Below are 18,311 nucleotides of genomic sequence, written 5' to 3' on the forward strand. Positions count from 1 at the left end.
AATCATCTGAAGTTTTCTTAAGAATACATCCGCCAGCAAGGCACATGGAGCCCCGCCTTTGGCGTTTTCGTTGAGAGCCAGGCCAGCGCTGCGTGACTGAGGAGCCGAAGGAGAGGAGCAAGAGGCGCTTCGCTACTACCCTGGCAAATTTGAAACAAAGTCCCACTCTTTGAGCATAATGCAGGATCATGCAGCATCACAGGAGACGGAATCCTCGTCGCTAAGAAAGCGCAAAAAGGAATCAAAAAGGCAACATGACCTGCGAATTTTTGTTTAGTGTAGGCTAGGCCTATATAATCCAGAGGTGGAAAAAGTAGCTACTGAAGAATTCTACTCAAGTAAAAGTACCTTTACTTTGATGAAATTCTACTTACTTACTAATTCTACTAAGCTACCCATCTAAAAATCTGCTCAAGTAGACTAAAAGTAAAAAATAGTTCGTTTAAAATCTACTTAAAGTAGAAGTTACTTAGTTGCTTCCAACAACTTGATGGGGGTCAGTCCTATGCAGTGCAAAAATGGTCCAGGGGCCATAAATCCAATCCGAAAATTTTTCTATGATGAACCATAGAATTCAATTCAGTTTAGGGCTCCAAAATATCATTAGAGCATCACCATCGCACTGTGTTCTTGTGTAATAGTCACATTGTGAGACTCCAGTATAATGTCATCATGTCAATATAATATTAGTCAAAGGCAATATGCCATACTTATTTTGCTGGTTAATACTCTAGGTTGTGAAGTTCTCAATTTCCATGACAGTTTGATTGCAAAATGTATATTTCATGCAAATGCAGCCTTTCCAAATCCCAAAGAATGACTTCTTTCCAAATAGAGCTATTCGAGTTATTGCAATACACTGTATATTGCAATACATATCGCAGTATACAAAATCCTCGCATTGTCAGTTTTGTCTAATATTGCCCAGCCCTCATTCATTTTGATACACAACTGTTGGACTGATGATACACAGAGCGACTTTTTGAGCAATATTGTTGGGCATTATTCTCAGGGATGCAGGTCTATTGTCAAAAAAGAGAGAGCTTGTCGAAGCGAAATTCTGAATAGGCCTATTAAAATACACTAGCACTAATTTGGAAGAATACTGTGTATTCCAATACAACGATGACTTATACTGTTTACAAGATGGCATGTCATTACTGTCTATACATGGTCGCACCTTTAGCTACAAACCTCCTCTGCTCTCTGTATCGCGCAAGGCGGAGTTCAGTCCCGATGCACGCGCGCGCGCGCGCGCGCACACACACACACACACACACACACACACACACACACACACACACAAGTGAGCACACAAGAGCGCGGCTCGGGCCGCATTTTTCTGAAAAGTATAAACGGCACTGTGCACACGGCGTTTTCTTTCGTTTCGTTCTTTTCAACTGCTGCGTCTGCTTGTGCTTTTGCCGAAGCACTCCCATCCTCCTCCATCTCTCTCTCCAGTAACTCGCCGGCACCGGCCGCTTGTTCTGGGTCAATTCCACGCGAGATTTCCGAGATTCACCCTTTTGGTTTCCATTTAGCCGAAAACTTTTTTTTTATTGTTTACTTAGTAACGGATGTGATTTCAAATGTAGCAAAGTACAGTACTTCAGTCAAAAGTAACATAAGTAAAAATAAAATTACAGATTTCAAAAACTACTGAAAAAAAATTACAAATTACACAAAAATCTACTCAATTACAGTAACGTGATTAAATGTAATTAGTTGCTTTCCACCTCTAATATAATCTTAGGCTGTCATAACTCGCCCCAAAGAGAGTTTAAGATAACATAAAGTTTAAGTTTAAGATAAACATAGTCAGTGACAAAACAAGATTATTATATTGCGCACAGGTTAGGAACTCATCTCCTGTTGAAAAGTAAATTACATTCTTACAAGCTGCATTAAATTTGCTGAAAGAAGTTGCAGTGCATCATAAGGTGTTTACAGATCAGTTTTATTATTTTCTTGCCTATCAAGTTCCAGCAGAAAAGATTTCATCACACCATAACACATGTTGTTACAATATATTTTAATTTTAATGTTTCACAGACTTAAATGATTACAAAATTAAGACGCAATAGTATTGCACAACAATTTTATTTTTTTTTAAAGATGGAACTGTTGACAAATCCACCATTGGCCATATTAACTTTGTTTGGTGCATTCATGCATTCAGTCTGATATCAGTGAAATCCAGAAGTTATTACTGTTTGTTTTTATTTTGTTTTCTAAACTTGTCTTGTCTCCTTATCTCCTACATGTCGACTACTCAGTTCAAACAGAATGAACCTCTCTTATGAACTGACTGGACCTGATATGTTTTCAGGAGGTGTATAGAGTATGAAAATATAAAAACGAGAATAATAATTTGTAGAATGAATATGCAGGAAGTAAATATACAATGTTCAGTAAATACCCAAAAGTGATCAATCTGCATTAATTTATCAATAAATGCAATGGTTGTTGTCAGGAAAACCATGCTGCAAGTAAGATGTCAAGAGCAGCCACAGGTCCTGGACCTCTACACCATCACAGAGGTCAGAGTGATGTCACCATCTATCTCCAGGGTGGTAATGTGTTGGATGGGAGTGAAACGATGCTTATAGGTGTGTGCCTGCATCCCATTGACCACAATCCTGAAGGACTGATTCTCACAGCAGATGGTCAGCTGAAAGACAAAAGGGCATTTTGCAAACACATATTTTGAATAGCCTCCATGGTAACAGTAAAACTAACAAACCTGTGTTTTTTTTATATTACCACTAGGAGTCACCAAGGCCTCATACATAGGCACTCTAAGACATGCCTGGCTCAAGTCTGGGAAGCAGTGGAGCACAAAAGATATAGTCTCTCTAACTGAAACTTGGAATATTGATGAAAAAGACTACTACATTCATATAGTCTTCTTTCAAGATGGTATAATATATCTGCTAGAGATATCTGTTAAATAATGCTGCCAGCTTAACGAAAGCAGCAAAAACACAAAAGCTTCTGCATTAAGGACATTATTGTATTTATGATTTCCTCTTTTAGTGCATCACAGTGACATTTAGCCTACAGCAGAGGAACAAAAGAGAAGGTCAGAATTCTAAATGTATTGAGTCAGATTTTTTTACTTTGTGCTCAGAATTTTGAGATTGAATTCATGAGTGACCTTATGCTCAGAATTATGAATTCTCAAAATGACTATGTTCATTTCAATTTCAGAATTCAGAGACTGAACATCATTATATTTTTTTAAATGGCCTGAAATTTACAAACTACTGTCCATGCTTGTTTAATGACGCACTTAACTCAAGTGATGGAGATACAGTGACGTATACAAACTGTTAAACACAGGCCCAATACCAGGGACATTCCACATCCACCTTGTCAACATGTGCAATCAGTGAAGTGTTTGCAGTGGTACCGTGAAAGGCTGTCCCCGACGGAAGGGCATCCCACCACCACGCTCCTCAGTGCCCCACTGCTCCCACTGCTTGGTGTTTCGAACCACACAGTTCTCATTGAAACGTGGATTGTAATGCAGAGCGATGCCAGATTGATGGTTGAGATTCACAACAAACCTGAGAGGAAACAGAGGAAACATTGAGAACAACATGGCACTGGACCTCCTGCATGACTGTTTTCATAGATTTAAACTGCACTGATTTTACAGATAAAGGCCAGGTCACCTGTCCTGGGAACCATTACTTCCCTGGTGAAACTTCCTCATTTTCAAGTCTGAGAAAATGTTCCTGATGATGAAATTCAGTCATCTTAGACTGCAGCATTTTTAACAGAAAACCTGCATTACAATGTGGAAACATCAGTTGGAAATATGTTAGTTTTACCAGGTAGGGAGGGTCTAATGAAAACACTAAGTTGTGCTGCATTATGGGGAGTGTAGAATCCAGTGTTTTTAAAGCCCGAAGTCCAAACTAGGGACTAAAATTCAAAATGTCTTCAGTTTGGCTGTTTTAATTTTGACCATTATTTTATCTAACTGTCTCTTGTGAATCCCCAAACTTTATTGAAGTGTAATTTGAAATCACCAGAGTGGCCCTTTAAACAGCTTGTTTTGAACTGTGTGAAATGTACTGTAAATATGTCTGCTGGGCCTAATGGACTGTGGCCTATCTGGGGACACTGGTGTAGTTTCCTGCTGCAAATCTATCTATGCCTAAAATATATTTCTGTAATCTGTTAAGAAAATGTTTATGGATAAAACAACCAAACTGAAATTTCTGTTTTGGGCCAATCTGGCTAATTAAATACCTGAACAAAACAAAATACTTGTTTCTGAAGTAAGTGGCCTCTTGTCAGACACATAAACTGCACACATAGAAGGGATACCTCCTATGAGTCTGAGAATTTCCTTGTCTGGGCAGTAACTTTAGTAGAAGTTGAAAAACTGGCAACACTTGTTATTAGAATGAGGAAACAACTGTCACCTGCTGTTTGGAGACCAAACCCTGCCACAGAAAAATTGAACAAAAGGCATAGACTCAGTCCTGAGATGAGAAGGGTTAACCACATCTACCACCAACTGAGGTTTATGCAGGTTAAATACAAAACATCACCATGTCAGACCATCTTCATCCTACATTATGTATTGTACGTCTGTATTGACATCTGTACTGTATGTATGTCTTGAAGCCTAGATAGTATTTAATTTGCTTCATAACTCACCATACTGAAGTTGCAGTCAATGAGGAGGTTCAACAGTGCATACCATATCACAAGGTGTTGAGAAAAGAGGAACTCTGCTGCACAGTATAATTTCAGCTCACAATATGCAGGAAAAGGCTTAAACTTTGACTACATGACTATGTGATAAGTGATAACTACAGAGAGACTGCTCGTGTATCAGAATCTAAGTGTACAAAATCAGCATGCTGTCTTGTGATTCCTACTGCAACTGAGGAGAAATTGTCACATCTCATGTGACTAGATTCACAGTAACTACTTCCTTTTTCGATAGAGATTGCAGCAGTATTCTGATGGTTCAGTTTACTTAGTTCATTTTGAGATATCAGTATATAGGATTTCACATTAAGACCTCTACAACCCAATCATATAACTTACCAGCATCCAGTAAGACAATCACAGAGGAATTCATTCCATGCCCATAAAAGTCTATATGGTTATCTAGTCTTGTCCTGTGACTAAGGATATAGTCTCAGGACTTAACTGATTATTTTCAAGTGACAGTTTATATTTTCAGTGGGATAATCATTGTAAACCTTAAAATAAAAGTTCAATAGGACCAGATGTATGGTCTATGCACAGATTTATGGTCTAGGACCAGATATGCAGTCTAGGGGTAAATGAAGAGTCTAGTCTAGGGCAGATATATGGTCTCTGTAGGTAAGGGCAGCAGGAATGGACTCCGTCATGCAGAGTGTGCCGATTGATATTCTAGCTAAATTAGGCTAAACAGGCAGTTTCACCTCTTGTTATTAGTCTATATTGTTATTTCTGTCTTTTACTGGGTTAATTTTATTCTTTATTTTCTCAGCTACTCTGCAGACACAGTCCTCAGTCTCGAGGCAGAGTGATATGGTGTTTGATTTCTGCAGTGTTGGTTTCAAAGTGAAATCCAGCAATTGCTGATGAAGTCTGACCTTGTGGCATTGGGCTTAACAGTCCCCTGGATAGTGATGGTCCTGCCCTGTTTAAGTCCACCACTGATGCTGCTCTTGTATGGAACAGCCTGTACAGAGATGGAATAGGAAAATTAATTACACAAATATACTCATAATCCATTATTGTTTTAATCAAGTTAAATTAACAAAGAGTATTGTTAATTTATAGATTTGCTAGATTTATTCAAAGATCTACCTTACACCAGTGTATAATACTTTAGAGTTTGCTTCTGCAGGAATGCAACCTGGAATGTACCATGTGCTGCTGACACCCTCTCCAGGAAGTGTTAATATACTGCATAATATAAGTTTATTCTTGGCTGGCTGCCTTGTAAATGCATCCTTCTTAGAGGAGGTATGCTTCTTCTTCAGAAGTGCTTGTCAGATGGTCAAATACAGTAGCTTCAATTTCTGTAACTTTCTAAAACCAACATTCCTAAATTGTCACATACTTCATGCTTTCATCAGTCAGCTTTGTGGAGTAGAGACAGGGGCTGAGGTATGAATCTCTCTCTCTGTTTTCATCCTTAACACAACTATTTCTGTTACTTTTAATGTGAACAAATGAGTGCAACACTATGAATGCCTTGTCTTTCTTAAAATGTGTGCTTTTATTTCCATATTTAAGCAACATCATGTCTCCCTTGAGTCTAAGAAGTGTCCAGTGTGGCCAACTTGAACCATATGCTCTTTGTAGGGTTATAGGTACCTGACCTTGTGTTCTTCAGTGTCCCAAATCCATGCCAAACACAAATTCTAAGCAGGTTTGAGTATGTAGTGTGTTGATGCTGTGAAAGTGACAAAATTAAGTAGGCCTATATTCAAACCACACAGTATGCACTCTAGAAACTGTTGCTTTCTGAATGTGAATGAACAATAATCTCCCATATTGCAATGCATAAAGGAAATGGAGTGGCTCATGGCTGTTACTATTCTAAGCAAATTGTGGGAAGTGGTTACACAGCTATCCAAAGTCCCAGTTTGATTGACATCTGTTACTCCATGTATTGTATAATTTCCTGTTGATTATTTTGTATAATAACTACTAAAACACTATACTTTGACAATTACTGTATGTAGTGCTGTACAAATTTAATCTGTTGTATAAATTTGAGGCACAGCTATGCAGAGACAGCCGATGGGTTAACTGGCTTTTTAACTGTATGTAAACCAAGCAGTAACCTCCAGGAATGAAAAATGAAGCCATGGCAGAAGTGTCAAAAACTGCAGTTCCTCTTATTGCTACTTGAGTCTAGCTCCAAGAGTGAGTCAATCTCCTCAGACCCCCATGTTAAAATGCCCAACTTTACAACAGAAATAAACATGTTCACAGCCTGGTACAAAAACATTTTTGGTCTCTAGCTAATTTCAACATTTACGACAACTGTACATGGGGTGTGATTGCTTTGAGTGACAAGTGGTTGCCATCCAAGTCACTACCACAACAACAATGCTGGTTAGTTAACTTCACCATGGCGTAACCCCAGATTTACAGAGCATAGGTGTTGCCATAGCTGTTGCTATTTCAATATGCTTTCAGTTCATGAAAGTTAATTGTACTGTAATGTGTTTGGTCGCTAATAAAGAAAACACTTCGCACATCTATTAAACAATACAGGTGCGTTGGAGAGAGAAGACCAAAAAGTTGCAAAAGGACTCCCGCACACTGTCTAACTTGTAATATATAATTTATTTGCAACGTTTCGGTACTAGACCTTCATCAGGCAAACAGTTTTTTGTTCATGAGAAGCCATCTTAAATAGGGAGTGGTCGTTTCTCCACAACCAATCCCATTCCCATGTGCAAACACAGGGAGACAAAATCATCACTGGGTTATTAAAACACACAACAAACAGAGACAGCAAAAAAACAAAGCTCTCTGTGTGACATCAGTCTAAAGTAATGATTTGGTCACTAAAAAAAATTGTTTAGCATTTGGTTGTGTGAAAAGACCCCCTAAGGAGTCCCATGAGTGAAGTTCACTTCATGGTAAGCACATTTTGTTTTAATGATTTTAAGCTTTTTTTTTTTTTTTTGCTGGCAAAAAATTTGCATTAACATCATCATAGTTAACCATAGCTGTAAATGCTCCATGCCAACCAAACTAGCAGCTAGTGTCATGTTTATCTCCATCCTCTTATTCAGATATGGTCTCTTCTGGCTCCACAAAAACCTAAGATGGCGACACCCAAAATGCAAAACTCAAGGCTTCAAAATGGGAGTCCAGAAAGTCCAGTGGGTGACATCATGGTGTCGACATCCATTATTTTATGCAGTCTATGATGTAAACATTAGCTGAAATGGCTAATTTAAATTCAAAAACTTGGCTGGCTAACAAGCCAACCCAGACTACTAGTATGCATAAAATCTTACATCTAAATATTTCCTATTCTACTACATAAATTAAATTCCATTCACCTCCATTGTATTGGAATGGAGGCAAAAATCAGACACAATAGCTCTAAATCTCAACAAATGAAACCAAAACTGTCTACATGGGTCGGCAGCACAATGTTTAAGTGGAAAAGAGATTTGTTTGTTTTACAAAGTTGTGCTATCTAACTCTTAAACTTAACCAATGAGGTTTTTGCTGCTCAAGAGCAGCTCTGTAAAATGTCTGCAGAACTGTGGCTCCACCCTTCCTGATACTCACAGGCATTGCAGGAGGAAATCCAGGCTGGGCTGGAAATCCAGGCTGGGCTGGAAATCCAGGCTGGGGTGGAAATCCAGGCTGTGATGGAAACCCCGGAAAAGAAGGGAAAGCAGCCTGGGTTGGAAAGGCTACATGTGAAGGAAACGCAGGCTGAGCAGGAAATGCCGGCTGTCCAAGAAACCAAACACAAAAGGAAACCACTTTAATATCACTTACCTTTCTGTAATACTCTTCATATACTCTACATGTTGATTTATTTATTAGGTTTGGGGTTATTTTTAGTGAGAGCACCGACATTAAGCACATGAAACACAATTAATGCTGTTCCTAATTCTAGTGGCATCCTCACCATAGAGTCCTGGAAGGCTATGGAGGAAATTTCTACTTTCCCGCCTACTGAGATGGTGTCCACCTGGTGAAATGGGATACGGTGTCTGTACTCCATGAAGTGGCTGCCATTGGCGTTCAGCTGGAGGGAGAAAATATGGTATTTTATTTCTGTCTCATTTCTGAACACAGAAAAATATTGTTTTCATGCACATACATGTTTTTTAAAGACACTTCTTTATAATTGGACGACAAACTACAAACAAAACAAACAAGGGACATATAATGCGCATTTTTTTTAAAATAAAAACCTTTTGTATAAAAAATAGCAGTCTGAAAAGGGTGTTCTAATTCTACTCCATCCAGTTAAAATCTTGGATTGCTTCCCCACTTTCCAAGAAACAAATAATCCTATGAGCATTCGGTTTTAAGAGTGTAACTCAGAAAATGACGACTCCAGTTCTCTGATTGGCAGAAATTGTGGCTTATTGTCAAACTCTTAGTTTAAGGGAGAATGCAAGGAAACTTGAGAGGTTATTATGTTTTCGTTTACTTAAATTAAAATATTCTTTGATGCTAATATTTTCTGTACAAAATAATATTTATTTGCAGGCAAAAGAAAAAAATGGTCCTCAAAATGACCTGTTGTGCACTCCCCAAAGAGACATTGGATTTGTCAATAGTGAAATAAAATCTGCCTGAATTTAATTTCTCTGTCAGAATGTTAGTCAGACCAAACTAAGAAGATCATTTTCAGATTGTCAGCAGTTTTGGCCCCACAGACCTGGTAGGAATCACGGGAGACTGTGATGCTGAGGCTGAAGGGAGAGCCAGCGGGAAAGGGTGAGTTGTGCTTCCTCTCTTCAGTGCCCCAGCTGCCATACTGAAAGGTGTTGGCAACCACATAACCAGGGCGGCTGTCATAGCGTGGGTTAATGTGGAGAGCGATGTCTGCATTGGTCCTGGAACCACACTGCAAATTCACATGGAACCTGGAGAAAAAATACATAATCATTTCATGGTGTACAAGAAACTGTCATTATTTTTCGTTTTATAAAGGCCAAAATATGGCTTCAAAAGGCCAGATATCCAAAGAATAAATGGTAAATGGACCTACACTCCTATAGTGCCTCTCTAGTCATCTGACCAGTCACATTCACCCATTCACACACACATTCAAACACTGATTAGCAGAGCCACCTGCTACTCAGTTTTTAACAAACTCACACACCAGTGGAACAGCCATTGGGAGCAATTTGGGGTTTAGTATCTTGCTCAAGGATACTTTGAAATGCAGACTGGAGGAGCTGGAGATTGAACCATTGATCTTCCAATTTGTGGATGACCTGCTGTACCTCTGAGCTACAACTGCCCCAATAGTCCCAAATGCTCTCAAGATAACCTATATATGGAGTTTTGACCACTGATGGCACTATGGAGCAATGTTTTCATGAGTGGAACCCTGTTATTTATACATAATGAAAGCACATGTGCGCAAAAGCATGGGTTTGTTCACATGCATGTGCAACTGAGCAAACACCATGTGAAGACTGTATGATACAGTAATAAACTCCAGAATAAGTGAGTTAATGACTTTGGATTGTCTCGTCAACAGTGTTGCAAATGTTCTGGGGGAAGAAGACTCTCTTCCAAGTCTAAAAATTAGAGAGCTAAATTTCAAATCTATGATGTCATCAGGTACAAAGTCTGGAGCTGCTCCACAGACAATTAATTGGGAAAGATGTTATAGATTAGGCCTACTCAATTGGCAGAAATGTTAGAGTGGCCCAGCATACAGAGTTTACCACTGATGATAATAAAAGTGGGACTATATATATATATATATGTATATATATATATATATATATATATATATTTCTCTTGCTAATTATTTTTCTGGCAGATTAATATATTTTTATATGTTTTATTAAAATGTTTTATGAAATGTTACATTTTGTATTTCACTGCCACCAAATGTCAGGACTAACAGCTAAGAGATGAAATGATGGAAAAAGCAGTCTGACCTATCGGCTCCAGGCAGGACTCGTCCAGTGATGTTGATGGACTTTCCCTCCTGCAGACCACCATGGATTGATCCAGTGAAGGGGATTCTCTGCAAAGAACAGGACTTAACAGGTAAATAGCTGCTTTTCATTTTATCTGTTAATATACATGTAATTATTAGCAAAGTAAAGAAAGTAAATCAAGTGTGTGTGTGTTGCCCCTGTCCATTTTAATTCATCACAGTATTCCTTAAATGGTGAGATTTGTAAAGGTTTCCTACAGGATAAAATAGATCAGCATGGTTCTTCTGTACATTGAGTAGCCTAAGCCTAAATGAGGTTACCTGTATTCTTGTTTAGGTGCACCTGTACAAACACAGAACATCACAAAGATTTTCATTAAAAACTAACTTGTGCTGCAGCCAAGTGTAATACTGAGTTATCAACCACTTTTTGTTAAAAAATTGCAGGTAATTGCAGGTTACAGATACACAGAGCACCTTATGACTCTGGTCAGATTAGCTGCTGCTTATAGACCATATAGCAGCAGTTCCTAAATGCTACATGTTCCTAAACAACTTTGTATTTTTCTTATTTTTAAATATCTTTAATGTTTTGCACATATCTGCCTTTGGTTTTATTTTTGTATGTTTCAATATCATTACATTATTATGTTATATACTGTTATTATTGAATCATAGTTTTCTCAACAGGCCGACCAGGCACAGGTCCAGAGTGTCAGGGGGGCCTCCTGGTCTTCACTTGCATAGTGTCACTCAAATTACCGAGTAGGCAACCGACCAGGAAGACTCAAAATGACCACAGAAAGACACAAAAAGACCACAAACAGACGCCAAGGAACTGCAAAAAGACACAGAATGACTACAAAGAGACACAAAACAACCACAAGGAGACACAAAACAACAACAAAGAGACACAAAGTGACTACAAAGAGACACAAAACATTCACAAGGAAACACAAAGCAACCACAAGGAGACACAAAACAACCACAAAAAGACACAAAACCACAAAAAGATGCATAACGACAACAAACAAATGCAAAACCACCACAAAGATATGTCTCTTGCTCTTCTGTAGAAGAGGTGGTGGGGCCCTTTGCATCAGTGCTCAGGGGCACATTGTCTCATAATCCGCCCCTGATTCAAATGTTGCTCTTTTGACAAATGTGTTTGTCCCTTTGTCAGCATGAATGTATTTATTCAATATTAGGTAAAATATCTTTAATTCTTTTGACAGATGATGTATTCCTGTACTTTTCAGAACATCACATCTCATCATCATGACTGTGGCTAGGGTTCGAAATACACAATATTTACTGTACACCAATCAGAGGGTAAGTTTAAGTTTATTTCCTTTATTAATCCCCCTAAGGAGAAATTCAATGTTTTCACTCTTGCTTGTCAATTACACACACAGAGACACACACATGCACAAACAGGACCCATACGTGCACAAAGTGGAGAGATGTCAGAGTGAGGGGGCTGCCTTGGTGAGGCGCCCCGAGCGGTGAGGCGGTGCCTTGCTCACGGGCACCTTGGCAGTGCCCAGGAGGTGAACTGGCACCTCTCCAGCCACCAGTCCACGCTCCATATTTTGGTCCGGACGGGGACTCAAGGCGACCCTCCGGTTCCCAACCCAAGTCCATATGGACTGAGCTACTGCCGCCCCATGCCGCATACACGTGTACGCGCAGACGTCAATGCGTTCAGAGAGACACAAAGCCTCATTTGAGAAGTTAAGGAGGAGCTCTAAAATAACTGCTTTGTTTCCTGCTGGAGGTTTTACTGCTCGGTCATCACATGAGCCAGAGTGACAGCTCAAGTTTCCACTGACGTAGGCTATTGTCTCAATATATCAATGAACAAATCACATAAATGTTGCATGTATATTCGACAAACATGACCAATTAAGTGTTTACACAGTTAACTTCAGCTGCAAAGGCAGTCGTGTCATGCCAAAGCTGCAGCATGTTTTCCTCTGGCAGGAAATAATATCTAACAGTTAGTGCCTCTTTCTTTGTACACTATACTACTCGCTAATTCGATATTTTTATAAACAGGTTGTGAACAAGTACAAAACGCAATGATAAGTTGAGATAGTTTAATTATTCACACATTATTGAATCGAAGTGTAGATCTTGATCAAGCGTAAAAGGTCCAGCAAGGATATTACTGTAAGTCTTCCGAGTAACGGAACGGACCTGAAATAACCCCTAACAGGACCAGCCCTCATATCAATCATCACATATTTTCAGGAAAGTAAAGACAAGTTTCAACCACTTACTGGATTATAGAACGGTGACTGCTGATGAAAAGCCATTGTCCGAAAAAATAATTGCGTAGAGTTGCTGAGCTGCAGGAAGTGTGATTGATGCAAATAGGAAACTTTTACAAGCTTTTATTCTACTGATAGGTTTCGTTTTTCCCTGCAGTAGGCGGTGTTTCAATAACCACAGTCCTATCACTTCAGTTTATGGCGCAAGAGAAACGACATTGGCGTGCATTACGTAACTGGATGAAACTGTCAGCAGTCTGTGGGTCAAACATGAGAATTATTAAGTATCCAATGATACCTGGACCGATCTCTTCAGATAGTTGTTTGCTGATTCATCTTAAATATTTTAACAGGGATGTGGTTTCGTTTCTTCATTCATTATAACTTTACAGAAACAACTGTTGTAGCCATCAGTGTGTGCTGTGGGTTCCCTCCGGTGTCTGTCGGCTTATACAACCTAAATCAGTGACAAACCTCAGTCTCAGTTGCTGCGTGTTTCAGCTCAGCCAGCTGCCTCTGTCCCAAGCATCCACAACTAAGTAATTCCAGATGTATTTTAGTTGTAAACACACGGTTAGAACTAGGCCTACCATATGTTTTTGCATGTCTGTACTGGTTAACTTAACCCAAACTTCAGATCCTTTACTTAAGTTTAAGTTGCAACCTCAGAGTGTAGTTACACTCCTTCATGTCTTTTAAGTTTTACTCAAGGGCACATGAAACTCAAAATTGTATATTTGTACAGTGGTCTTTTCATCAATTTTTAGAAACGTCATCAATGAGTGTTATTTGCTTCCATGTTGCTTTTCCCCCACATTGTATCATCTTTATTGTCTGTAGGCTGTTGAGTTTTTGGAGGTGTGGAGTGTTTTTGACAGACAGATCCAAATATGGTATTTCCTGATTTAGTCTGATATGCATGTGCAACACAGGACAGACCTGTTCATTGGCCTTGACTTAATGCCATAAAACAATCAAGTTAGCTATTCTTAGTGTAATAATAATAATGATAATAATAATAATAATAATAATAATAATAATATGTAAAACAAACAAATGCTTCTCAAGAAGAAAAAAGACAACAAAAGTCTTGTTTCCACCAAGCAGTCTAGTATGGTTCAGGTCAGTTCATAACACATTTTTTCCGTTTCCACTGTAAAAAGTTGTGGATGGTACCAATGGAACTTTTTTTTTTTACTGTTTAGACGTCAAACGTCCAGCCCCGCCCATGTCCTGTAGGCCTATATCACCTTGCTTCACCCAGGACAAGTCAGAATTTAGGAAGCTTCGCTGTTCGCTGCACGGTCAAATTTCACATTGTTCTTTTTAATATTTTTTTTTAAACTTTAAACATTGTTATTTTTAAACTTTTTAGTTTAGTTTATTTACTTTATTAATCCCCCTGAGGGGAAATTCAATGTTTTCACTCTTGCTTGTCAATTACACACAGGTCTGAAAGACCTATACATGCACAAAGTGGAGAGATGCCCTTAGTGAGGCGCCCTGGGTGGTTGGGGGGTTCGGTGCTTTGCTCAAGGGCACCTCAGCAGTGCCCAGGAGGTGAACTGGCACCTCTCCAGCCACCAGTCCACTCTCTGTTCGAGTCCCCGTCTCCGGACGGGGACTCAAACAGGCGACCCTCTGGTTGCCAACCCAAGTCCCTATGGACTGAGCTACTGCCGCCATACTATATAACTGCGTATTTTGAACATACATAAATACTGTCATGTATAAAAATATGTGCAAATGTAGAATTATATCAGACAAAAACTACAAAGGAGTATCCTTTTACTATCATTTAGCCAATTTCAGTCTATTCAGTTCTCTATTTCATATTTGTTGTATTAGCATTTATATTCAATTCAATTCAATTCAATTCAATTCAATTTTATTTATAAAGCCCAATATCACAAATCACAATTTGCCTCACAGGGCTTTACAGCATACGACATCCCTCTGTCCTTATGACCCTCGCAGCGGATAAGGAAAAACTCCCCCAAAAAAACCCCTTTAACGGGGAAAAAAAACGGTAGAAACCTCAGGAAGAGCAACTGAGGAGGGATCCCTCTTCCAGGACGGACAGACGTGCAATAGATGTCGTACAGAACAGATCAGCATAACAAATTAACAGTAATCCACATGACACAATGAGACAGAGAAAGAGAGAGAGAGAGAGAGAGAGAGAGAGAGATGCAGGTAATGACAGTAGCTTACAACAACATTAATGAAAGTAATAATATTATAGTTATAGTTCTGGCTACTGCGGTACAATATGTTGAAAGTATGTATTAATATCTGGCAGTATACAAGTGTGACAATAGTCATATGTGTATAATAACAGAAGAAGTATGACTAATGACTAATGATGGCAGCAGCAGGAGGCATCTGGCAGGACCACGGCAGCAGCACAACCACACACGTCACGCTGTCCAGGCACCGCTGCGATATGAGTTAATCTGAGAGACAGTGGAGCACAAAGGCTCCGGAGAAGAAGCCGAGTTAGTGACATCCAGAATGGCCGAGTTAGCAAGCTGCAGTAATAGAATACGAGAGAGAGAGAGAGAGAGAGAGGGAGAGAAGGGGCCCGGTGTATTATAGAGGGGTCCTCCGGCAGACTAGGCCTAAGTCAGCCTAACTAAGGGCTGGTACAGGACAAGCCTGAGCCAGCCCTAACCATAAGCTTTATCAAAGAGGAAAGTCTTAAGTCTAGTCTTAAATGTGGAGACGGTGTCTGCCTCCCGGACCGTAACAGGAAGATGATTCCACAGGAGAGGAGCCTGATAGCTGAAGGCTCTGGCTCCTGATCTACTTTTGGAGACTTTAGGGACCACGAGTAACCCTGCGTTCTCAGAGCGCAGAGTTCTGGTGGTATAATATGGTACTATGAGCTCTCTAAGATATGACGGAGCTTGACCATTTAGAGCTTTATAAGTTAACAGTAGGATTTTAAATTCAATTCTGGATTTTACAGGGAGCCAGTGCAGAGAAGCTAAAACAGGAGAAATATGATCTCGTTTCTTAGTTCCTGTTAGTACACGTGCTGCTGCATTCTGAATTAGCTGGAGAGTTTTTAAGGACTTACTAGAGCTACCTGATAATAGAGAGTTACAGTAATCCAGCCTTGAGGTAACAAAAGCGTGGACCAATTTTTCTGCATCTTTTCGGGTCAGGATAGGCCTAATTTTCACAATATATTAGCATTTATATTAAGTACTTGTATTATCGAAATTGTTTAACGTTACATACAGAACTTAGTGACCAGCTCTCTCTCTACTATCACATTTGCACAAAGAACATTCAATAATTCCCCTTCTTTTGTACAGTATTTATTCATTTCTGACCTATTTATTTACCTATGTGTTTTGTCATGTCTTAGGTCTTGGCCTATCATACTGTGTGTTTGTCATACTGTAGCCCACCATTGCCTGTCTGTGCTGTTTGTGTCATTTTATGTGGAATGTATTTTTGGATGCCTCTTGGCCAGGTCATCAAGGGAATTGGTTCTTAATTGATTGTACCTGTTTAAATAAAGGCAAAATCAATTAAAAACACAGACACACAGACACAGACACAGACAGACAGACACACACACACACACACACACACACACACACACACACATACACACATACATATATATATATGCCACCCATTTGAGAGAATGCTGTATTAAGTGAATAACTCAGTGATATTAAATAATGCAGAAACATATGGCTTGGTAGTAGTTTTATTGATTTAGCAAACACTTTGCTGATTAAATATGCTGATGTTGTCATGGGAGGTTTTAACTGTGACTGGTTTTGTCTGTGCAGGTTGTGCTCTTCACTGTGAATAAGCACATAGAGGTATACACCCAACTCACCAGATTTAGACAGTGGCCTGCATCCAAATTCAACTACTAACTCGTGTTTTCTTTTTGCATTTCCTCTTTATTGTCTCAGACAAAATAAAAACAAAACAAAAAAACCCCAGAAAGGTTAACTCCTACTGAGCTTTAAATTTTAACACACAGATCCAATTCACAAATTTTAAATTCTGACAGGATGAGAAGATGACAGGAGTCAGGGGTATTCAATACAAATAAAGCAGTCCTAAAGAGATTAGTTTGGTGCAAGGGCATCAATATAAAATGCATATCAATCCAGCGGGAAAAATTAAGCATACTCTGTATCCTATCAGATTAGTCCATAAGTCCGGTTTTAGTCCGGAAGACTACTTCAAGGTCAGAAAAAAAATATTGACACAAGATTCTGTGTAGATTGTACACTGACAAATCAAGTTCCTAATAAGGCACAATGTTCCAAATGTACCAAAGTTGTAGAAAGAAAACAGACTCAAGAATTAACAATTTATTTCTTTTTGATACTTTTTATTTAGTGATTTTAGAAGAACAGTTAACAATTTATTTCATTTCATCAATTTATTCTTAAGCTGAACCAACCACCAAGCTTCACCACGTGACTCCTAGAAGAAAAGCAACATAACATTTAGTAGGCTACATACTGTAAGTAGAATGTTGGTCAATGATAAATAAAGTTCTTTATGAGCGGATGGAGCTGGATGATCTGTGATGGAGGAACGACATATATTTGTTGAGAATACAATTGGTGGCTTGTAGACAACCCCCAACTAATAAATGGCTGGAAAAACATTCAGATGGTATCAACTTTATGTAGTTTTTAATTACTCTGTCTTTAAAGTCAATAAAAACATTACTCAATTAATAAAAAAAGCAGTGGAAATGTGAGATTTCCCTGCACTGGCGGCCACATTTCCAGATGAGGTAACCTGCAAGACAAACTTTTCACAATTACAGCAACTGACAACCTCACACCCAGTGCACAGAAGCACATGCTTAATGGCTAAGGGAAACGGGAGACAATACACTGTAACCTCAATAATATGTTAAGTACAGTATATTCAGACCATACCTCCAAGGTGCACTGCTCCATTTAAATGATTTTTCAGATGGTAGACAATTGTATGTCCTTGCTTCAACATTGTCGTAATTTCAAATTCATGTTCCTCTTAATTGCGGCCTGGTGCAGAAGAATTGTTTCCGCTGAAATTTTTTTTGCACTGGGCCTCTGTCTGGCTCTGAGCCTTCTCCCAGTGTTTCCTGACCCACAAATATCACCTAACCTTTGCCTGCCTGCTGCTTACAGTTGTCCCATGTAATTGCTTGCTTTCATGTTGCTGCTGGTTTTTTGTTTCTTTGTTTTGCCAGTTTGTCTTACTGTTTGTATATCCTACTCTTATCCTGTTTGTTGTATAATCCGTTGCTGTTGTTGCTAGCTACCTGCCTATGATGCATGTGTACTGGTCTGCATGTCATTTATGTAATGATTATTGTCACAAATAATGTTTGCTGTGCCTGTATGTAAGTAGTGGGTGTGTTGGAA

General features: G+C 39.1%; 1 protein-coding gene across 1 annotated transcript; it reads right to left on the bottom strand.

Annotated features, from left to right (window-relative positions):
- Positions 1–1,936: 1,936 nt before the first annotated feature.
- LOC125889101 (galectin-9-like) lies at positions 1,937–13,078 on the bottom strand. Its single transcript, XM_049576823.1, has 8 exons — positions 12,919–13,078; positions 10,635–10,723; positions 9,395–9,602; positions 8,633–8,752; positions 8,284–8,451; positions 5,610–5,698; positions 3,413–3,569; positions 1,937–2,671 (listed from the first exon to the last, which is right to left on the bottom strand). Exons 1-8 carry the CDS (start codon positions 12,952–12,954, stop codon positions 2,525–2,527), a joined length of 1,014 nt encoding a protein of 337 aa, XP_049432780.1. The 5' UTR covers positions 12,955–13,078; the 3' UTR covers positions 1,937–2,524.
- Between the last annotated feature and the right edge of the window lie 5,233 nt (positions 13,079–18,311).

The sequence above is a fragment of the Epinephelus fuscoguttatus genome, linkage group LG5, assembly GCF_011397635.1.
Source record: "Epinephelus fuscoguttatus linkage group LG5, E.fuscoguttatus.final_Chr_v1".
Taxonomy (NCBI): domain Eukaryota; kingdom Metazoa; phylum Chordata; class Actinopteri; order Perciformes; family Serranidae; genus Epinephelus; species Epinephelus fuscoguttatus.

Bases quoted from the DNA above. Each gene is read 5' to 3' on its own strand.
- LOC125889101 (XM_049576823.1), bottom strand. From the start codon at position 12,954: ATGGCTTTTCATCAGCAGTCACCGTTCTATAATCCA. The intron at 8,452-8,632 runs GTGAGGATGCCA...TTTCTTGGACAG, and splicing joins TAGCCTTCCAGGACTCTATG to CCGGCATTTCCTGCTCAGCC. The intron at 3,570-5,609 runs GTCAGACTTCAT...GTTTCCTCTCAG, and splicing joins GTTAAGCCCAATGCCACAAG to GTTTGTTGTGAATCTCAACC.